The 23563-nt window shown below is 50.9% G+C and overlaps 1 protein-coding gene and 1 pseudogene across 1 annotated transcript; one reads left to right on the top strand and one right to left on the bottom strand.

Moving 5' to 3' along the window:
* Positions 1 to 1521: 1521 nt before the first annotated feature.
* LOC108584514 lies at positions 1522 to 2348 on the bottom strand (annotated as a pseudogene).
* Positions 2349 to 6006: 3658 nt separating this feature from the next.
* On the top strand, positions 6007 to 10323 carry LOC100999158 (uncharacterized protein DDB_G0271670-like). The gene is given in 5 exon segments (XM_031662922.1): positions 6007 to 6138; positions 6588 to 6801; positions 7842 to 7970; positions 8349 to 8883; positions 8885 to 10323. Coding segments are annotated over 5 exon segments (1095 nt in total). The 3' UTR covers positions 8970 to 10323.
* The last annotated feature ends 13240 nt before the right edge of the window (positions 10324 to 23563 follow it).

Below are 23563 nucleotides of genomic sequence, written 5' to 3'. Positions count from 1 at the left end.
GCTCACTGCAACCTCCACCTCCCAGGCTCAAGCGATCCTCCCATGTCAGCCTCCTGAGTAACTGGGACCACAGGTGCACACCACCGTACCCAGCTAATTTTTTGCAATTTTGGTAGACGTGAGGTTTCGTCATGTTACCCAGTCTGGTCTCGAACTCTTGAGCTCAGGAGATCAACCACCCCTGCCTCTCAAAGTGCTGGTGTTACAGGCACGAGCCACCGTGCTCAGCCCTTCGCCCATTTTTAAATTAAGTTTTTGTTGTTGTTGAGGTATAGGAGTTATTTATATATTCTGGATATTGATCCCTTATCAGATATATGATTTGCAAATATTTTCTCCCATTCTATGGGTTTTCAGTCCCTTGATAGTGTCCTTTGATGCACAAAAGTATTTAGTTTCGATAAAGTCAAATTTATCTTTTTTTTTTGTCTTTTTTTTTTGGAGATGGAATCTAGCTTTGTCACCAGGCTGGAGTGCAGTGGCATGATCTCGGCTCACTGCAACCTCCACCTTGTGGGTTCAGGCAATTCTCCTGCCTCAGCCTCCTGAGTAGCTGGGACTATGAGCGTGTGCCACAACGCCCAGCTGATTTTTGTATTTTTAGTAGGCGCGGGGTTTCACGATGTTTGCTCGGATGGTCTTGATCTCTTGACCTCATGATTCACCCACCTCAGCCTCCCAAAGCGCTGTGATTACAGGCATGAGCCATCGCATCTGGCCTTATTTTTTATTTTATTATTATTTTTTGATCTGTGATTTTCTTAATTAAGTCGTATGATCACACATAGTTTTAAAATTTGTGTGTATCTCCTCTACTTTAATCATTTTAAGTTGGCAGAAGTACCATTCCCAATCACAAATACACAGCAGTTTTACAGTTTTATGTTTTTGAATTACTCTTTAAAGACAATCCTGAATTATAACTTAGTTTGAGTTTGATTGTAAAGAATTCAAGAGTGAAGTTTAACTTGTTACTCTTTTAAAAGCATGTGACCTTATAGATCGTGTATAAAATGTGAGAAGTGTTAAATAATATTTGATATTACACATAAACCACACTAAAATGTCTTTCATTAAGTTAAAGGAACCATTTTAAATACAGGGAATTCTAATTAGGTTCGCATAAATAAGGCCAGAAATATAAACTAGGCATTGCTACCTCTACCTTCAACCCTTGCCTTTAAGAGGCGAATGAACACAAAACACAGGTGAGTCTTCCTTGGTTCTAAGACAGTGAAGGAATTTCCCCAGTATTTAAATATATTCACATACCCAGTTATATAAATCTAAATATAAAACCAATCTCCATTAAGTTTGTTTTTTTTAATTTTGTTTTGTTTTTGGTTTTGTTTTTGTTTTTGAGATGGAGACTTTCTTAGTTGTTCTGGCTGTAGTGCAGTGGCGTGATCTTGGCGCACTGCAACCTCCACCTCCTGGGTTCAAGCAATTCTGTCTCAGCCTCCCAAGTAGCTGGGATTACAGGTGCCTGCCACTACGCCTGGCTAATTTTTGTATTTTTAGTAGAGAAGGGGTTTCACTATGTTGGCCAGGCTGGTCCCGAACTCCTGAACTCAAGTGAACCACCCGCCTCAGCCTCCCAAAGTGCTGGGATTACAGGCATGAGCTACTGCGCCCGACCTCCATTAAGTTTTAAGATGGCACTCACCATCTTTGTGAGAAGTTTAACATTACTAACGAATTCTAATCATAAATCTTTAGAAGGGGTAAACAGTGCTGAATTGGAATTTCTATTAAAATTCAAAAACTGAACATTTAACCACAAGCCAGTCTTAGTTTTAAATCACAACTGCCCAACAAAATATTCTATCATTCATTTATGATCTGAATTCTGGTGTATGAGATCTATTAAAGTAGGGTACACATAAAACAGTCATGAGACATTTGTTTTGTAATAAATAAGGCAGTGGCCAATTATTACTCACTGGTAGTTTTTTTGAGATAACCTATCAAGTCTGCCCTTTCTGCCTTCTTCTTAATGCCGGCAAAGATCATTTTTCTTCCATACCCTTGCGATTCTCCAAATACTCCCTCAGTGTATCCTCTCCCCAGGTGATGCCTTTGTTCTTATTGGCGTCTGTGTAAGATAATGCAACAGCTTGACCTGTCTTCCACCCAAAGAGACCATAGAGATTAGGCCCAGTTTTGTGCTTGCCTCCCTTTTCCACGGTGTGGCACTGGGCACACTTCTGAACAAAAATCTTCTTACCTTTCTCAACATCACCCGTATTTAATTCTCTTTTTTGTTGCTGGGGCCATGAAGGTTGCCACTCCAAAGCTGGATGACCCACTCTCTTATTTTTTTGTTGTTGTTGCTTGTCCTTTTGGTGTCATGCTTAAGATACCATTGCTGAATCCAAGGTCATGAAGATTTTCTTTTACTTTCTTAAATTTAGGTCTTTGATCCACTTTGAGTTAATTTTTGTGTATAGTGTAGTTTAAGGATTTAATTTATTCTTTTGCATATGACTATCCAGTTTTTCCAGTTCCATTTGTTGAAAAGATGATCCTTTCACCATTGAAATGATTTTGGCACCCTTGTCAAAAATCAATTTGTCACATATATGAAGGCTTATCTTTGAACTCTCTATTCTGTTTCATTGGTCTATATGTCTGTCCTTCTGCCAGTACCACATTGTTTTGACTACTGTAGCTTTGTATTAATACTGAAATCAGGGCCGGGCACGGTGGCTCACACCTGGTAATCCCTGCACTTTGGGAGGCCAAGGCGGGTGGATCATGAGGTCAGGAGATCAAGACCATCCTGGCTAACACGGTGAAACCCCATCTCTACTAAAAATACCAAAAAAATTAGCCGGACGTGGTGGTGGGCGCCTATAGTTCCAGCTACTCGAGAGGCTGAGGCAGGAGAATGGCGTGAATCCAGGAGGCGGAGCTTACAGTGAGCCGAGATCGTGCCACTGCAGTCCAGCCTGGGCGAAGAGCAAGACTTTGTCTCAAAAAAAAAAAAAAAAAAAAAAAAATTGAAATCAGGAAGTGTGAGTCCTCCAACTTTGTTCTTTTTCAAGGTTTTGGCAATCACGGGTCCCTTGAAATTCCATGTGAATTTTGGTATGGATTTTTCTATTTCTGCAAACTATGTTGATAAGGATTACGCTAAATCACTTTGAATGGTATTGTCATCTTAAAAATATTGAGTGTCTTCCAATCCATGAAGACAACAGCTCTTTCCATTTATTTATGTCTTTAATTTTTTTCAGCAATGTATTTTATTTTATTTTACTTTATTTATTTTATTTTATTCTATTTTATTTTATTTTATTTTATTTTCATGGCAGCGTCTGGCTTTCTCACCCAGGCTAGAGTATAGTGACGTGATATTGGCTTATTCCTGCCTTGACCTCCCAGGCTCAGGTGATCCTCCCACCCTAGCTTCCAAGTAGCTGGGACCACAGGCATGCACCACCATAGCTGGCTGATTTTTGTATTTTCTATAGAGATGAGGTTTTGCCATGTTACCCAGGCTGGTCTTGAACTCCTGGGATCAAGCAGTCCACCCTCCTCAGCTTTGCAAAGTATTAGGATGACAGGCATGAGCCACCGCGCCAAGCCTTGCCTTTATGCTTAAATACATAAAGACCCTGTGGCCTCCCCCTCCACCCAGAGCAACAGCAGCAGCGGTATAGACCCAGAAACGTCCCTTGCTCAACAAGACCCTGAGCATCACCCTGTTATTTAGTAACAAAGTGTGCAAGAGGAGGAGACAGACCTGCACAACCGGATGTACCCAGAAATGTCCCTGACTCAACAAGACCGCCAGCATGACCCTGTAGCTTCCCCCTCCACACAGAGCACCAGCAGCAGTGATGCAGACCCAGAAACCTCCCTGGCTCAACAAGGCCCCCAGCATGACCCCGTGGCCTCCCCCTCCACCCAGAGCACCTGTAGCAGTGGTGGAGACCCAGAAATGTCCCAGGCTCAACAAGCCTTCCAGTATCAGCCTGTGGCCTTCTTGTTTTTGTTGTTGTTGTTGTTTTGTTTTTTGTTTTTTGTTTTTTTGAGACGGAGTTTCACTCTTGTTGCCCAGGCTGGAGTGCAATGGCGCAATCTCAGCTCACCACAACCTCCGCCTCCCGGGTTCAAGCGATTCTCCTGCCTCAGCCTCCTGAGTAGCTGGGATTATAAGCACGCGCCACCACGCCCGGCTAATTTTGTATTTTCAGTAGAGATGAGGTTTCTCCATGTTGGTCAGGCTGGTCTCGAACTCTGGACCTCAGGTGATCCACCTGCCTTGGCCTCCCAACGTGCTGGGATTACAGGCATGAACCATTGTGCCCGGCCTACCTGTGGCCTTCTCCCTCACCCAGAGCACCAGTAGCAGTGGTGGAGACCCAGAAATTTCTCTGACACAGCAGCAAGCATCCCAGGAAGCCAGCATCATTCAAGCTGGGCAGCCTGAGGCTATGACGTCAGACTTGCCAACAAGAAACCCCGGAACTCTTCCTGGGCCAGGGCTACCAATGCCCTACCATGAATGTTTGGAGCCTCAGCGTAACGTTGCATCACCTGGTGGCCAGGGTTCTGCCCTACTCACACAGCGTTAGGGTCCTCATTTCAGAAATTAAAAATGGAAGCTATTTTTCCCCAGTCTACTTTTCCCAAGGTCTTAAAAGCCTCATTTAAAATCTATTAGCAGCCATAAGTAGAAAGCTGAAACTGGATCCTTTCCTTACTCCTTATACGAAAATTAATTCAAGATGGATTAGAGACTTAAATGTTAGACCTAATACCATAAAAATCCTAGAGGAAAACCTAGGTAGTACCATTCAGGACACAGGCATGGGCAAAGACTTCATGTCTAAAACACCGAAAGCAACGGCAGCAAAAGCCAAAATTGACAAATGGGATCTCATTAAACTAAAGAGCTTCTGCACAGCAAAAGAAACTACCATCAGAGTGAACAGGCAACCTACAGAATGGGAGAAAATTTTTGCAATCTACTCATCTGACAAAGGGCTAATATCCAGAACCTACAAAGAACTCAAACAAATTTACAAGAAAAAAACAAACAACCCCATCAAAAAGTGGGCAAAGGATATGAACAGACATTTCTCAAAAGAAGACATTCATACAGCCAACAGACATATGAAAAAATGCTCATCATCACTGGCCATCAGAGAAATGCAAATCAAAACCACAATGAGATACCATCTCACACCAGTTAGAATGGCGATCATTAAAAAGTCAGGAAACAACAGGTGCTGGAGAGGATGTGGAGAAATAGGAACACTTTTACACTGTTGGTGGGATTGTAAACTAGTTCAACCATTATGGAAAACATTATGGCGATTCCTCAAGGATCTAGAACTAGATGTACCATATGACCCAGCCATCCCATTACTGGGTATATACCCAAAGGATTATAAATTATGCTGCTATAAAGACACATGCACATGTATGTTTATTGCAGCACTATCCACAATAGCAAAGACTTGGAATCAACCCAAATGTCCATCAGCGACAGATTGGATTAAGAAAATGTGGCACATATACACCATGGAATACTATGCAGCCATAAAAAAGGATGAGTTTGTGTCCTTTGTAGGGACATGGATGCAGCTGGAATCCATCATTCTTAGCAAACTATCACAAGAACAGAAAACCAAACACCGCATGTTCTCACTCATAGGTGGGAACTGAACAACGAGATCACTTGGACTCAGGAAGGGGAACATCACACACCGGGGCCTATCATGGGGAGGGGGGAGGGGGGAGGGATTGCATTGGGAGTTATACCTGATGTAAATGACGAGTTGATGGGTGTAGCACACCAACAAGGCACAAGTATACATATGTAACAAACCTGCACGTTATGCACATGTACCCTACAACTTACAGTATAATAATAATGAATAAATTAAAAAAATAAATATATAAAATAAAATAAAATAAAAAATAAAATAAAATAAAATAAAATAAAATCTATTAGCAGTAGACCACAGGGAGCAGACCACACTCGAAGAAGTTATGAGGGACCCGTGGGTGAACAGTGGCCAGGATTTGCCTTTGACCACAAATGAAGAACAAATCCTGGAATATCCGAACCACAAAACAACCCAGTTCTTGGTGGCCTTGGGATTGCAGGCTGAGAACATCTCCGTGACAATCAACAAAAATTATTCAATTATCCCATAGCCACCAACCTTATTTTGGAATAAACAAACAAAGCAGTCCACTATCAGACCACAGACCCTTCCTTCTGGGGTTCACAACATTTTTCCTCTATCCATAGAAGTTTCCACTACCCTTCTCCCGCTAAAGCAGGCTCACAGCATTGAGCAGAATAGCCTCTTACTGGCCAGTGCACCTGCCAGCCTACAGAGAAAGCCAGAGAGCTTTAATCAAGTTCCCCAGCATGACCCTGTGGCTTCCCCCTCCACCCAGAGCACCAGCAGCAGTGGTGCAGACCCAGAAACCTCCCTGGCTCAACGAGCCACCCAGCATGAGCCTCTTCCACCGAGAGCAGCAACAGCAGTGGTGCAGACCCAGAAACCTCTCTGGCTCCACAAGCCCCCAAGCATGACCCTGTGGCCTCCCCCGTTACCCAGAGCACCAGCAGCAGTGGTGCAGACCCAGAAACGTCCCTGGCTCCAGAAGCCCCCGAGCATCACCCTGTGGCCTTCTCCACCCAGAGCACCAGTAGCAGTGATGGAGACCCAGAAATGTCCCTGACACAGCAACAACCGTCCCAGGAAGCCAGTGTCATCCATGCTGGGCAGCCTGAGGCTTTGACAAATCAGTCTCGCCAACAAGAAGCTGGGGGTGCCAGGAGATGCATTTCCATTCTATTAAAGTGTTTTTGCCTGTGTCCACCACAGAAGAGGAGGAATTAGATGACCCCCACATAGTTGCATGGCTTAAGGGAAAAATCAAGTGGGTGAGATCGGTACTGTTAGCGTAGTCAGTAGACTTAGAGTAGTTTTATAGTCAATATAGAGAGGTGGCACCATGCAGCAGGGATCAGCCTCCACACCTGACCAGGAGCTCCAGAATTGTAGAATTCTGGACACCATCGGCCGTGGCACATTCAGTGAGGTCCAACTGGCCCATCACATGCTGACTGGGACCCAGGTGGCCACAAAATCATCCCCAAGGCTGGCTCCCCCAGCATCACTCTCTAGAGAGAGAAGTATTTTGAAGTCTCTCTGTCACTTAAGTATTGTACAATTACATCAACCGATTGACACCTCTGTCATGAGTTATTTATTTAGTAATGAAGTATGCAAGAGGAGGAGACCTGCACAACCGATACACCACCACGGCCTCATGAGGGAGAAAGCCTGGACCACATTCAGGCCGATTCTGTCGGCCATGCAGTAGTGCTATAGCAAATAAATTTCACATAGAGACCTGAACCCGGAAATCACTGTTCTTGATGAGGACGGTAACATTAAGATCACGGACTTTGAGGCCAGGCGCGGTGGCTCAAGCCTGTAATCCCAGCACATTGGGAGGCCAAGACGGGCGGATCACGAGGTCAGGAGATCAAGACCATCCTGGCTAACACGGTGAAACCCCGTCTCTACTAAAAAATACAAAAAAACTAGCCGGGTGAGGTGGCAGGTGTCTGTAGTCCCAGCTACTCGGGAGGCTGAGGCAGGAGAATGGCGTGAACCCGGTAGGCGGAGCTTGCAGTGAGCGGAGATCGCGCCACCGCACTCCAGCCTGGGCGACAGAGCGAGACTCCGTCTCAAAAAAAAAAAAAAAAAAAAAAAAGATCACGGACTTTGGCTTCAGTACCACATTCCATGAGGAACAGAAGCTGACAGCCCTTTGTGGCACCTACCCCTGCATGGTCCCAGAATTCTTCCTGGGCCCGGGCTACCAGTGCCCCGCCATGGACGTTTGGAGCCTCGATGTAACGTTATGTCACATGGTCGGCAAAACTCTGCCCTTCTGCTTACTCAGTGCTAGGATCTTCACAGCAAAACGTTAAAATGGAAGATATTTTTCCCCAGTATACTTTTCCCGAGGTCTCAAAAGCCTCAATAATAAACTATTAAGAGTAGACCCCAGGGAGCAGACAGGACTAGAAAAAGTTAAGAGGGACCCGTGGGTAAACAGTGGCCAGGAGTTGCCTCTGACAACATATGAAGAACAATTCCTGGACAACTTAAACCCCAAAACAATTCAGCTGTTGGTGGCCATGGGATTCCAGGCTGAGAACATCTCTGTAGCAATCTAAGAATTATTCAGTTTTCTCATGGCCTACCTTATTTTGGAGCAAAAAAAACGAAAGAGGCAGTTTACTATCCGACCACAGTCCCTTCCTTTTGGGGTTCCCAACTTTTTTTCTCTATCCATTGAAGTTTTCACCTTTTTTCTCTTACTGAAGCTGGCTCATAGCATTCAGCAGAAGAGCCCCTTTCTGGCCAGTGCACCTGCCGGCCTGCAGAGGAAGCCAGAGAGCTTCAATCAAGCCCCCCAGCATGACCCCATGGCCTCCCCTTCCACCCAGAGCACCGGCAGCAGTGGTGGTGACCCAGAAATGTCCCTGGCCCAACAAGCTTCCCAGCATGACCCTGTGGCCTTTCCCTCCACCCAGAGCACCAGCAGCAGTGGTGCAGAACCAAAAACCTCCCTGGTTCTCCAATCCTTTTAGTATGACACTGTGGCCTCCTCTGTCCAGAGCTCCAGCAACAGTGGTGGAGACCCACAAACCTTCCTGGCTCACCAAGCCCCCCAGCATGACCCTGTGGCCTCCCCCTCCACCCAGAGCAGCAGCAGCAGCAGTGGAGACCCAGAAACTTCCCTGGCTCAACAAGCCCCCCAGCATCATCCTGTGGCCTTCTCCACCCAGAGCACCAGCACCAGTAGCAGTGGCGGAGACCTAGAAATTTCCCTGACAGCAACAACCATTTCAGGAAGCCTGCGTTTTTCAGGCTGGGCAGCCCGAGGCTTTGATGTCAGCCTCGCCAGTAAGAAGGTGAGGCTGCCACAGAGCTGACAAGAGGTGCATTTCTATTCTATTAAAATGTTTTTGCCTGTGTCCACCACCGAAAAGGAGGAATAAGATGACCCCAGTATAGTTTGATGGCTGAAGACAAAAACCAAGTCGGTGGGGTCATTATTGTTAGCTTAGTCAGTACTGCTAGGGTAGTTTTATAGTCAGTATAGGGAGGTGGCACCTTGGAGAAGGGATCGGCCTCCACCCCACCGGACCGGGAGCTCCAGAATTGTGAAATCCTGGACACCATCGGTTGTGGCACATTCAGTGACATCCAACTGGCCCATCACGTGCTGACTGGGACCCAAATGGCCATCAAAATTATCCCCAAGGCTAGCTCCCACGGCCTCACTCTCCAGAGAGAGAGAGAAGTATTTTGAAGTCTCTCCATCACTTTAGTATTGTACAAATATATCAACTGATTGACACCCCCAACACCAGTTTGTTTAGTAACAGAGTGTGCAAGAGGAGGAGACCTGCACAACTGATACACCACCACCACCTCGCGAGGGAGGAGGAGGTCTGGACCATGTTCAGGCAGGTTCTGTCGGCCATGCAGTACTGCCACAGCAAAAAAATTGCCCATAGAGAGAGGCTTGAAGCCAGAAAACATCGTACTCGATGAGGACAGTAACATTAAGATCGCAGACTTCGTCTTCCATACTACGTTCAATGAAGGACAGAGGCTGACAGCCCTTTGTAGCACCTACCCCTACATGGCCCTGGAACTGTTCCTGGGCCAGGGCTGCCAATGCCCCTCTATGGATGTTTGGAGCCTTGGAGTAACGTTACATCACATGGTGGCCAGGGTTTCGCCCCTCCACTCAGGCAGCCTTGCTGTCCTCATGGAAAAAATTTAAAATGGAAGATATTTTCCCCCAGTATACATTTCCAGAGGTCTTAAAAGCCTTCATAAAAAACTATTAACAGTAGACCCCAGGAAGCAGACCACACTAGAAGAAGTTATGAGAGACCCATGGGTGAACCGTGGCCAGGAGTTGCCTCTGACAACATATAAAGAACAAATCCTGGAACATCCGAACCCCAAAACAACCAAGCTTTTGGTGGCCATGGGATTCCAGGCTGAGAACATCTCCATGGCAATCAAAGAAAAATTCAGTTATCCCGTGGCCATTTATTTTGGAACAAACAAAATGAAAGAAGCCGTCCACTATCAGACCAGAGACCCTCCTGGGGTTCACAACTTTTTTCCTCTATCTACTGAAGTTTCCAGCACCTTTCTCCTGCTGAAGCAGGCTCATAGCATTAAGCAGAAGAGCCCCTTTCTGGCCAGTGCACCTGCCAGCCTACAGAGGAAGCCAGAGAGCTTTAATCAAGTCCCTCAGCACGACCCTTTGGCTTCCCCCTCCACCCAGAGCACCAGCAGCAGTGGTTCAGACCCAGAAACCTCCCTGGCTCAACAAGCCCCCCAGCATGACCCTGTGGCCTCCTCTTCCACCCAGAGCACCGGCAAAAGTGGTGCCAACCCAGAAACCTCGCTGGCTCAACAAGCCCCGCAGCATGACCCTGTGGCCTCCCCCTCCAGCCAGAGCACCAGCAGCAGTGGTGGAGACGCAGAAATGTCCCAGGCTCAACAAGCTGCCCAGTATGAGCCTGTGGCCTCCCCCTCTACCCAGAGCAACAGCAAAAGTGGTGCAGACCCAGAAACCTGTGGCTCACCACTTCCCCAGCATGACCCTGTGACCTCGCCCTCCACCCAGAGCACCAGCAGCCATGGTGGAGACCCAGAAACATCCCTGGATCAACGAGCCCCCCAGCAACACCCTGTGGCCTTCTCCACCCAGAGCACCAGTAGCAGTGGTGGAGACCCAGAAATGTCCCTGACACAGCAACAACCGTCCCAGGAAGCCAGTGTCATTCAAGCTGGGCTGCCCAAGGCTTTGACTTCAGCCTTGCCAATAAGAAGGCTGTGACTGCTGCAGGGCTGCCAGCAGATGCATTTCCATTCTATTAAAGTGTTTTTGCCTGTGTCCACCACTGAAAAGGAGGAATAAGATGACCCCAACATAGTTGCACAGCTAAAGACAAAAATCAAGTCGGTGGGGTCAGTATTAGCATAGTCACTACACTTAAGAGTAGTTTTATAGTCAGTGTAGAGAGGTGGCACTATGCAGCAGGGATCGGCCACCACACCTGACCAGGAGCTCCAGAACTGTAAAATCCTAGACACCATCGGCCGTGGTGCATTCAGTGAGGTCCAACTGGCCAATCACGTGCTGATTGGGACCCAAATGGCCATCAAAATCATTCCCAAGGCTGGCTCCCCCGGCATCACTCTCCAGAGAGAGAGTATTTTAAAGTCTCTCTGCCACTTCAGTATTGTACAATTGTATCAAGTGATTGACACCCCCGACACCAGTTATTTATTTAGTAACTGAGTATGCAAGAGGAGGAGACCCGCACAACCAATAGACTGCCATGGCCTCACGAGGGAGGAGGAGGCCTGGACCATATTCAGGCAGATTCCGTCGGCCATGCAGTAGTGTCATAGCAAATAAATTTCACAGAGAGAGAGACCTGAACCCGGAAATCATAATTCTTGATGAGAATGGTAACATTAAGATCACAGACTTTGGCTTTGGTACCACATTCCATGACAGGCAGAAGCTGACAGCCCTTTGTTGCACCTACCCCTACATGGCCCCGTTCCTAGGCCAGGGCTACCAATGCCCCACCTTGGATATTCGGAGCCTCAGAGTAATTTTATACCACATAGTGGCCGGGGTTCTGCCCTTCTGCTCATGCAGTGTTAGGGTCCTCTCAGCAAAAATTTAAAGTGGAAGCTATTTTTCCCCAGTCTACTTTTCCTGAGGTCTTAAAAGCCTCATTAAAAAACTATCGGCCGGGCGCGGTGGCTCAAGCCTGTAATCCCAGCACTTTGGGAGGCCGAGACGGGCGGATCACGAGGTCAGGAGATCGAGACCATCCTGGCTAACACGGTGAAACCCCGTCTCTACTAAAAAATACAAAAAAATAGCCGGGCGCGGTGGCGGGCGCCTGTAGTCCCAACTACTCGGGAGGCTGAGGCAGGAGAATGGCGTGAACCCGGGAGGCGGAGCTTGTAGTGAGCTGAGATCCGGCCACTGCACTCCAGCCTGGGCGGCAGAGCGAGACTCCGTCTCACAAAAAAAAAAACTATCAGCAGTAGACCCCAGGGAGCAGACCACACTAGAAGTTATGAGGGACCAGTGGGTGAACAGTGGTCAGGAGTTTCCTCTGACAACATATGAAGAACAAATCCTGGACCACCTGAATCCCAAAACAACGCAGCTTTTGGTGGCCATGGGATTCCAGGCTGAGAACATCTCTGTGGCAGTCGTAGAAAGAAAATTCAACTATGCAGTGGCCACCTACCTCATTTTAGGGCACACAAAACAAGAGAGGAAGTGCTCCACCATCAGAGAACGTTCCCTTCCTCCTGGGGTTCTCACCTGTCCTTCCCCATCCACTGAACTTTCCACCTTCCCTCTCCCACCGATGCGGGCTCATAGGGAGCCAGCTTGTCAGACGTTTAACGTTCAGCCTGTCGAGGAAGGCCAGATGTCTGGGCAGAAGACTGCCATTCTTGCCAGTACACTTGCCAGCCTGCAGAGGAAGCCAGATCGGGGAAGCCAGGAAGTTTTAATGAAGCCCCCAGCATGACACTCTTATCTCCCCTTCCACCCAGAGCACCAGCAACAGTGGTGAAGTCTTAGAAACGTCCCTGATCCACCGAAAACCATCCCAGGAAACCAGCGTTGTCTAAGCTGAGAAGCCTGAGGCTGTGACGTCAGACTCGTTGGCAAGAAGCTGGGGCTGCCGCAGGGCTGCCAGGAGATAGATGTCTTTGCATACTATTAAAATGTTTTTGCCTGTGTCCACCAAAGAAAAGGAGGAATAATATTGCCCCAACATAGTTGCATGACTGAAGACAAAAATCAAGTCGTTGGGATGGTCAAGCCACAATTCTTGCATTTTACTATATTTCTTCTGTCTTTATTGTATTGTTTCATTTGACAAATCATGCTTGTATTCATTCACGGGGTACAATGTGAGGATTGGATAAATGTGTGCACTGTGGAATAAGGAAATCCCGCTACTTAGCATCTCCACCACCTCAGAGAGACTAAGAGACCAATTCCAGGTGAAGTCTCAGAAGTATTGATCTAAAAAAGTTGACCCCATAGAAGTATTAAGTATATTGATGGTGACCAGGGGCCAGAGAGTGGCAGAGGGAGGGAATGGGGGGGTTGTCAGTTAAAGGACCAAAGTCTCAGGGAGGAGGAAGAGATTTTGACATCTAGTGCACAGCAGAGTGACCAGAGTCAATGAGAATGTCTTGCATTTTGCAAAACACCTGAAAGAATCCATGTCAAGTGTTTCTCTGCATTTAGATTGGAGAGGATGAAGGCTCTGAGGTCCAAGAACATTGAAACCTGACAGTGTGTGCCAATGGCTGTAGGGAGGAGCCGGGTGAGACACCCAGGCTGCCGTCTGCCCAGCAACGTGGGAGCCTAGCAACGTGGGAGCCTGCAGTACTTTCCTGCAAAGCTCTATTTTATCTTTTCAAATAAAAATGGTTACTGATTACCAGTAACCATTACCAGTTCTTGCAAATCTTGTAGTAGCATTAGGCGGCAAATAGGTCACAGACACTCTGCTGCTTTGTGCCCTCCCTGCACAAAATAAGGGCTGTGCACACCCTAGTTGAGGTGGCATGCAGTCAAGTGATCCTCTCAGTTACTCAGAAAAACAGAAAGAGACCTCAGAGAAGTATCAGGGTGAGCCCACCCACAGTAAATCATTATTAGTGACTCTGAAGGGCTGAGGCTCTGAGCGGGTGCAGGACAGTCTCACATTGTGCATGGCCTCCCTACATTCATACTGCCTGGTGAACATTTTCAGAAGGACCAGCGACCCCCTCAGGTCCCGTCTGCCTGTGGGACGCTGAGAGATCTCCAGGAGGACCCTGAAGCCCTGGGAACCAGACTTTGCTGGGGTCAGAGTGGTGTGGGTGTGGTCCCCAAAGCGCCTTAGGGGGCCACTTGTGCTGCTGGGCTCCTGGCTGTCTAGTGTGGCATTGGCCTTTGTGTTAGATGGTTTCCCCTTTTGATAACAGCAGCACGAAGCGCTACCCCTCAGAGCCCTGACAGAGGAGTGCTTCTGGGTGAGGCAAGCATCCTGGGTGTCGGGAGGGTTGATGGCAAGACAGCAGCAGCCCCGAGGGATGGAGCGGGTGGTGGGAATGGGGCTTTCATAAGGCAGGTTCCAGCTTCCCAGGAACCTGGTCTTTCTATGTCAGGCAGTGACTCTATGGGTGTAGATGCCCATCAGCACCCATCAGGGAGCTTCCTCGTGGGTTCCTAAGGAGACTGAGGTAGGTCCAGAAGGCCCCATCTTTGTGCATGGCCGGCATCTCAGTGTGCCAACCTTGAACATGCGGTACCCACTACTAATGGCAGCCAGGGTCGGTCCTGGAGTTCCCCCAGTCAGATAAGATTCTCCTTCCCCAATAAAGAGCAGGACCAGGTAGCAAGAAGCAGTCTCAGGATAGGGTGGGAGTGTTGTGGAGCCCCTTGTCTCCCCAGTGAGCTGCTGTCCTTTAAATCCACATTGGGGGTGAAGGTCCCTCAGGTGTCAATACTGGATCTCCCGCCACCCAATGCCAGTTTGTACCCCAGAAAGAGGGCCCCTGTGGGTTCTGCTTGAGCTCCCCAAAGGCCCATCAGAGTCTGTCCCTCCACCTTGCTGCTGTGCCCCCTCTGGAAGTGCCGTCCTGTGAGAGGGCACCTTCCCAGGCCTGACTTTTACTATCACTGGACAAGGCCAGAATTGTTTCTGGCTGTGACCTGTGCTAGAGCTTGACATCTCTTCAGAAGCCAGGGCTTGCAGCCCATTGAGCTGGGCTGGGTCAAGAGACTATAGGGAAGGGCACCAAGGCAAAAGCTCACAGAGAAACTCCCTTCAAGTATCCACCTGGGCCAGCATGCAGGCTGGGCAACCTTGGCTTGTTCATCATCCTTTGCTACCAGCAGCCTCCATATGGCAGACATTCTTCTCCTGGGGGACTGACAGCCATGGAGGGTGGGGAGCAGGCCTGAGCAGGGCGGGTTCCCTAAAGACAGCCCAGAGAGCAGGCTCAGATAGTGGGGGGTGGGTTCAGCTCCACTGTCCTGGTGAGGAAACTGAGCTGAAGAGAGATCAGGTAGCATCCCCAATGAAATCTGGCCAGGAACAGAAGGCAAAGATTTGCTGTTTACCCCGTCCCAGGCTGCCCCACACCCACCCAGCCACTTCCCAGTACTCTGCTTTGTCCCCATTCTCAGGTTCTGAAGTCGTCCTGTTTTACACCTGTCACCCCTACTGGAACAAGGACCTTGCCTCCCTGAGAGCCACACGGTCCTGGCACCCAGGAGGCCCTCAGTCAATATCTGTGGAATCAGTGAGACCCTGGGATTCAAGCCCGAGGTGTGTCTGCAGAGCATTGGAAGTGCAGCCTTGGGTCCGTCCCCAAGGTCGCCTGATAGAGCAGGCCTAGGGATCCGCAGGGGCCGTGGACGCCTACCGTGACTCTCGGGAAGGCTGGTGGGACTGTCACTAAGCTTATTTGCCTGTCTAGTCTTGGGGATCCTGAGCTCCCTACTGGGCAAGTTCGCAGGGGTTCGGCTGTGCCTGCGGGTCTCTGGCTCTGCCTCCCAGTCCCGGCTCCGACTCTGCCCAGGCTGGGCGAGGCCGTTGGGAGCCACGCCCCCTGCTGCGTCACTGCCACCTGGCTCCGCCCCCGTCTCCATGGCCGCTAGACCAGATGTCAGCAACTGCTCCAGAACCTAGTGCATATAAATCTTCTATACACTTGCTAGTATGTGTCCCCTTTTTCCCCAGACCTCCTCCTGTGCAATATGGAATGATGAAAATCTAGAAACAGGAATCTCACTCCCGGCCTCCCTAGGACTCAGGTTTTGTGAAGGGGGATGAGGCGGGAGGAAAAGCAAATCGCTTCAAACCAACACCTAGTCTAGAGCCTGATCAAAGTGCCATTCAAAGCACGATTCCTCCCTTTACTTTCCTATAACCCGAGAATTCTTCCTGAAAAAGGTGGCCCCTGAGAACCATCTAAAAGCATTACGGGGTGGAGGGGCAAGGGTCTTGAGAGCTGGTCTTGCCATCCCTTGTCCCAGTTTTCTTGAAGCCGAGCTCCAGAGAAGTGGCGGGGCCCGTGGGGCGTTTGGATTACACTCCAAGTCCAATTTCCAATCCAGCAATCCTGCCCTCACAGGCTCCCTTCATCTGTCCACTTGGCAAAGGAAGGGGCCGGTCGGCCCACGCCCCCTGCCTGGCTGCAGAGGACAACCATCAGAAGGGTGTCTGTGTAGCCGGGGCCCCAGAACCATGTCTGTGTGGGAAGAGCCCAAGGAGCTGGATGGAGACCTTTCGGCTCAAGAAGAGTGTGAGGGACCCAGCCCCCTTCTGAAACCTAAACCGAATTCTGGCCTGTGAAGGTTGTGAAGGCCTCCAAGTGGGTCTTTTTGCTTCCCCATCTTCTGAGGCCCAGGCCTTTTTCAGAGCCTCCTTAGGTCCCAACCCTGCACCCATCACATGGTGTCTGGGCCCTGCCTGCCAGGCTCACAGCCCTCGCCCTGCTGCCCTATTCCCATCCCTGAAATGGTCAACTGGACACTGCCATTCCCTCTCTTAAAAGACTTTCACAGGCCCTGACCATCCCTTGGTCGATCTAGTGAATGTCACCCCCTCAGAGAAACCCTCCCTGAGCACCCCATCTGCAGTAGGGTCACCCCCATCTTCCACCCTCACTGTTCCTGGTGTCTCCTTCCTAGTCCCCACCTCTATGGGGAGTTTTCTTCACTGATAGACTAGACTCCCTCGCCCACCCGGGGGCCAGTGTTGTCTGTCTTCTCTGTCCCTGCACACCAGAGGTGATCAATGATCGCTTGTTGACATCAATGAAACAGGAAGGCCCCTGAGGTGCTGGGAGACGTTCACTGAAAGTGAGAAGGAGCCTTGAGAAGTGGAGAGGACCCGAGTTAGTGTCCTCTCCCCACCCAGAGGGTCAGCTCCTGGCAGCTCTGCGGCTCTGTGGCTTGGGACGCCTCTCCCCTGTGCCCTTGAAGCGGGAGGAGGGGAGCCCCGCAGGGGAAGCGGCCGCACTCGGTCCTCTGTGGTCCTGCAGCATCGGTCCTCTGTGGTCCTGCAGCAGCCGCGCCCGGAAGGGCAAATTCCAAAACCCAGGCCTCCAAAGGACCCATGGGAAGATCCGGGGGCTCAGAGGAGTGACCCCCAGCTGCGGGGGGTTACCCTCAGCTGAGGCCTCTGGAGGCGCTGAGGGGGCCGGGCGCCGCGGGACCCGCAGAGGGTGCCCGCCTGTGTTGGGGCAGCAGCACCTGGAAGGAGGCAGCCCCGGCTGCCCGCAGAGCTCCGTCTCCCAGGCCGGGCTGTGTGTTTTTTGTCCAGGCTGGGCCGGGCCGATGACCGTTAAAAGCCCCGCCCGCCGCTGCTCACCGCCTCCTGGCCCCGCCTCCGTCTCCATGGAGACCCGACGCCGCCTGACAGCCTGTCAGCAGCTGCTCTGGAGCCTGGGGCCTGCCCCGTTCGCCCTGTCTGCCTCCCGGGGGCCATGCTACCCAGGCTGACCCCGACTCGAGTCACCAGGATACCTCTCCTGGGCCACTTCCCCGCGGGGCGGGCAGTAGGGCAGGGCGGGCTGGGAATCTCTTGTACCCAGGGAAGGGAATTGCCCCCAGGCCCAGAGAGTTTGGAGCCTGGGGTACTGCCACCAACAGCCCAGGACTCTCCCAGCTGGACCCTCCCCTAGAGTCTTCCTGCAGCAAGGCTCTCTTCTGGAGGGGCTGTGAATGTTTCCCCGGGGTGGGGCTAAGCCAGAGCCCAGAGGTTAGCCCCTGGGGCATGGATCCCCCAGGTCACTCGCCCCCCACGGGCTGCAGTGAAGGAGGCTCTGAGGGGAGGATGACTGGCTTTTCCCCTGCAAGGATATGAGCCCCAGGGAAGGCACTCCTGCTCTGGGGACTGCCTCCCTCCCCTACATCAGAGCCAGCCCTCAGAAGCTTGGCCAAGCTGACCACTCTGTCTGTGATCTCTGCCAGGGAGGCTGAAAGAACATCCAGCCCCACCTGTGGTCCCTTCCCGCCTCAGGCTATGACTCCCCACCTATTTCTTCATTTCCACTGGAAACACTAGTAAAACAAGTCCTCACCCTCCACCCCAGGGAGCGACCCCCACTAAACCAGCTGATGTGGGACCCCTTGGTTAGTGCCGGCCAGAAGACACCGCTGACACCATACAGAGACCCTGGACACCTGTATCCCCTATAACCCTGGTCATGGTGGCCATGGGATTCCAAGCATCACACATCTCAGAATCAATATTCCCCCCACAAAAAATAGACATATGATTATCCCATGGCCTCGTACCTAATCCTGGGGTACAGAAGAAGTGCAGAGGAGGAACCGCTCCAACATTGGAGGCCTCGTACCTAATCCTGGGGTACAGGAGAAGTACAGAGGAGGAACCGCTCCATCATTGGAGGCCACGTATCTAATCCTGGGGTACGGGAGAAGTGCAGAGGAGGAACCGCTCCATCATTGGAGGCCACGTACCTAATCCTGGGGTGCAGGAGAAGTGCAGAGGAGGAGGCGCTCCGTCATTGGAGCACAGTCCCTTCCTCCTGGGGGTCCCACCTGTTCTTCTCCATCTGACAAAGTCCACCTTCCCCGTGGAGCCAAAGAGAGCTCAAAGGGAGCCGGCTGTTCCCACTTTTAATTTTTGACTGCCCAAGAAGGGCGAGAAGTGAGGGCAGAAGCCCACCATTCCTACTCAGAACTCTTCCTGGGCTGGGGGTACCAGAGCCCTGCCATAGACATATGGGGCCTCGGCGTCCTCCTCTACCGTATGGTGGCCGGGGCCCTGCCCTTCTATTCAGGGAACACGATGGACCTCAAGAATAAAATTCTCACAGGAAGCTACCATGCCCCACCATTCTTTTCCCCCTTCAACTTGAAAGACTCATTCAAAAGTTACTAACACTAGACCCCAGGGAGTGGCCCCTACTGAAACAAGTTTTGAGGGACTGGTGGGTGAACTGTGGCCAGGAGATGCCACTGACAACATACAAAGAGCCGCTACTGGACCACCCGAACCTCAAACCACCCAGCTTCCTGGTGGCCATGGGATTCCAGACAAGAACATCTCTGTGCCAATCAAATAAATAGCATTTCACTATCCTATGGCCACCTACCTCCTTTTAGAACAAACAAAAGAAGCAGTCCACCATCAGACCATGGTCCCTTCGTCCTGGGGTTCCCACCTGTCCTTCTCTATCCACTGAAGTTTCCACCTTCCCTCTCCCACCGAAGCAGGCTCACAGCGAGCCAGCGTGTCCCATATTCAGCATTCAGCAGAAGACCACTGTTCCCGCCAGTGCCCCTGCCAGCCTGCAGAGGAAGCCAGACAGTTTTAGCAAAGCCCCCCAGCATGACCCTGTGGGCTCTCCCTCCACCCACACCACCAGCAGCAGTGGCAGAGACCCAGAAACGTCCCTGGCCCAGCGAAAACCATCGCAGGAAGCCAGTGTTGTCCAAGCTGGGCAGCCCGAGGCTGTGATGTCAGCCTTGCCAACAAGAAACTGGGGCTGCCGTGGGCAGGCGCGATGGCTCATGCCTGTAATCCCAGCACTCTGGGAGGCCGAGACAGGCGAATCACGAGGTCAAGAGATCGAGACCATCCTTGCTAACACGGTGAAACCCTATCTTTACTAAACATACAAAAAATTAGCCGGGCGTGGTGGCGGGCGCCTGTAGTCCCAGCTACTCGGGTGGCTGAGGCAGGAGAATGGTGTGAATCCGGGAGGCGGAGCTTGCAGTGAGCTGAGATTACACTGCACTCCAGCCTGGGGGACAGAATGAGGCGCCATCTCAAAAAAAAAAAAAAAAAAGAAAGAAAGAAACTGGGGCTGCCGCAGGGCTGCCAGACAATGCACCTTTCAATTCTTATTTCTTTTTTTTGGCAAATCATGCTTGTATTCATTCATGGGATACAATGTGAGGATTAGATAGATGTGTGCACCGTGGAATAAGGAAATCCCGCTACTTAGCATCTCCACCACCTCAGAGACCAGTTCCACATGATGTCCCAGAAGTGTTGATCTAAAAAAGTTGACCCCATAGTAGTACTGAGTAGATGGATGGTGACCAGGGGCAGGAGAGTGGCAGAGGGAGGGAACGGGGGGGGTTGTCGGTCAAAGGACCAAAGTCTGGACAGGAGGAAGAGGTTTTGACATCTAGTGCACAGCAGAGTGACTAGAGTCAATGAGAATGTTTTTTGTTGCTGTTGTTGTTGTTTTTTTTGCAAAACACCTGAGAGAGTCCGTGTCAAATGTCTCTCTGCATTTAGATTGGAGAGGACAAAGGCCCTGAGGTCCAAGAACATTGACAGTGGACACCAATGGCTTTGGGGAGGAGCGTGACGAGATACCCACGCTGCTGTGTCCTCAGCAACACGGGAGCCTGCAGCACTTCTCCCCTGCCCTGCTCTATTTTATCTTTTTTAATAAAGATAGTTTCTGATAAATGACTGTTTCTTGCAAATCTTGTAGTAGCATTGGAAAGGTGGCAGGTGGGTCACAGACACTACTGCTTTGCGCCCTCCTTGCACAGAATGTGGGCTGTGCACAGCCTAGTTTAGGTGGCATGCAGTCATGTGATCCTCTCAGTTTCTCAGAACAAATGAAAGGAAAAGAGACCTCAGAGAAGAATCAGAGTGACCCCACCTGCAGCGAATCATTACCAGTGACTCTGAAGGGCTGAGGCTCTGAGCGGGTACAGGGCAGAGTCCCACACGTTGTGCATGGTCTCCCCACACTCACATTGACTGGTGAGGATTTTCAGAAGGACCAATGGCCCCTTCAGGTCCCACCTGCCTGTGTTAATCATGCTGAGAGGTGTCCATAGGGAAGGGGCTCCAGGCACCAGGGCAAAACCCACAGAGAAAGCCCCTTCCAGGGTTCACCGAGGCCGGGCCTCAGGAGCCATGGGGCCCTAGGCACAGGCCGGGCAACCTTGGGTCGTTCATCTCCCTCTACAGCCAGCGGCCTCCTTTTATGGGGCCATTCTCAGGAGGGACTGACAGCCATGGGGATGGGGAGGAGGCCTGAGCAGGGCGGGCTTCTTAGAGGCAGCCCAGAGAGTGGGGTCTGGCAGTGGGGGTGGCTCCAGCTCCACTGTCCAGGTGAGGAAACTGAGGCTGAAGAGAGATCAGGTAGCATCCCCAGTTATATCTGGCCAGGAACAGACGGCAAAGATTTGCTGTTTCCCCCATCATCCCAGGCTGCCCTGTGCCCACCCACTTCCCAGTACTCTGCTTTGTCCCCCTTCCCAGGTTCTGAAGTCGTCCTGTTTTACACCTGTCACTCCCACTGGAGCAGGGACCTTGCCTCCCCCACAGCCACAGAGGCCTCGCACCCAGTAGGCCACAGATCAGTATTTGTGGAATCAGTGAGATGGGATTCAAGCCCGAGGTGTGTCTGCAGAGCATTGGAAGTGCAGTACTGGGTCCCTGAGGCCACAGGCAGAGGGGTCCTGGGGACCCACAGGGGCAGTGGACGCCTACTGTGAGTTTCCAGAAGGCTGGTGTGACTGTCACTAAGTTTATTTGCTGGTCCAATTTTGGGGATCCTGAAGTTTCTACTGGGAGAAGCCAGAGTTTCTCACTTCAGCAGGTGCGGTGACCATCTGGCCCAGGGCATCATCTCTTCCTCCTGTCTGGCCCCTGCTTCCCCTCTCCTGCCACCTCCCCATGCCTCCCTGCCCAGGCGCGGGCAGTAGGGTGGGGTGGGGTGGGAATCTGTTGTAACCAAGGAAGGGAATTGCCCCCAGGCCCAGAGAGTTTGGAGCCTGGGGTACTGTCACCAACAGCCCAGGACCCGGCAGCTGGCCCCTGCCCTAGAGTCTTCCTGCAGCAGGGCTCTCTTACCAGGGGCTGTGAATGTTTCCCTGGGGTGGGGCTAAGCCAGAGCCCAGAGGTTTGCCCCTGGGGCATGGATTCCCCAGCTCACTCACAGGCTTTACTGAAGGAGACATGGAGGGGAGGATGGCTGGCTTCTCCCCTGCAAGGAAAGGAGCCCCAGGGAAGGCATTCCTGCTCTGGGGACTGCCTCCCTCCCCCACATAAGAGCCAGCCACGGCAGAAGGTTGGCCAAGCTGACCTTGATCTCTGCCAGGGAGGCTGAAAGAACATCCAGCTCCACCTGTATTCCCCTCCTGCCTCAGGCTACGCTACATCTAGGCCTGCCAGGGAGACTGGTCTCCTCACGAGTCCCCCTGCACAGATGTCTAAATGTACAGAGTCCCAACAGAACACACACAGGGATAAAAACTATATACTGAAGCAGGCCAAGCTGAATGCTGGTGCCTCCCTAGGACATGACCCAGCTATGAGGAGCAGGCTTAGGTTCATTTTTGCTGAGTCTGCGATCAAACCAAGAAGCCTCATTTCTTTGGCTTTGTGGTCTCAGCACCAAGCACATAGGAGGTGCATTTGTGGAACCTCCTGCGTGGCCTCTAATTCTGGCATGGCTCTATGCTTGTCACTCAATCCTACTGGCTGACTAGACCACCTTGCCTTGGCCTCTCCTGTTAGGAATCAGATTGACTGTCTCATTGAATATTGTTGAATCAAGGAGAGTCTCATACCCCAGGTAGCAGGCAGTGACCTCTGCATGGTACAGTCCTTGTCAGGACCTTTGTCCTCCGTGACCAGGCTCCAGGTCTGAGCTGGCATTTTCGCTCTTTCGGATGCTGGTTGTAAACACTGTGGTTTCCTTCTTTGGGTCCTCTTCTCAAGGTTTTCCTCTGCATCTTGCTGGTCGGGAATTGCAGCAACACTTAAAATATTCCCGAATGTGAAGGTTCTTTCAGCAAACACTATTCATTCATTTATTCAATAAATACTTACTGAGCTTCTACTCCATGTGCCCGGCACTGTTCGAGTTGCTGAGCAGTTACCACAGTGCACAAAACAAGAAAATTCCTGTCTTCAGGGTTCCGATTTCAGTGAGGAAAGTCAGACAATAATGGTGGTAAATAGAGATCATATGTTGTATGTTCAACTGGAAATGTGCTTAGGAGAAAGATCGAGCTGGGGTGGGTGGGTGGTGTTGGCGTGTTAGATAGAGTGGAAGCAAAGGCTTAAAGGAAGTGGGCAAGTGAGTTGTGTCCGCATCTGGGAAGAGCCAGCCGGGTCCGGGGACTTAGCCAGTGCAAAGGCCAGGAGGTCCGCAGGTGCCTGGCTCATAGTGGGAAATGGCGAGGAGGATGGTGTGGCTGATGGGCAGCCGGGGGAGGGTAAGAGGAGGTGAGGACTCAGAGGTCAAGGAAGCAGGAGTTCGCACAGGGCCCTGGAGTACTCTGCCCTTTACTTCGGCAGGGGAGCGTCTTCTGAGCAGAGGAGGAGTGCAATGGGGACCTGGAGCCCTCTGGATGCTGGGTGGGCCAGGGACCCAGGGGTGGGTGGGCGGAGGGAGGGAGCCCAGAGGGGCCACTGCAAGGA

This window comes from Papio anubis, chromosome 2 (genome assembly GCF_008728515.1).
Source record: "Papio anubis isolate 15944 chromosome 2, Panubis1.0, whole genome shotgun sequence".
NCBI classification, from domain to species: Eukaryota; Metazoa; Chordata; class Mammalia; order Primates; family Cercopithecidae; genus Papio; species Papio anubis.
The sequence above is the reverse complement of the archived record's forward strand: the minus strand, read 5'-3'. Positions and strand labels throughout refer to the sequence as shown.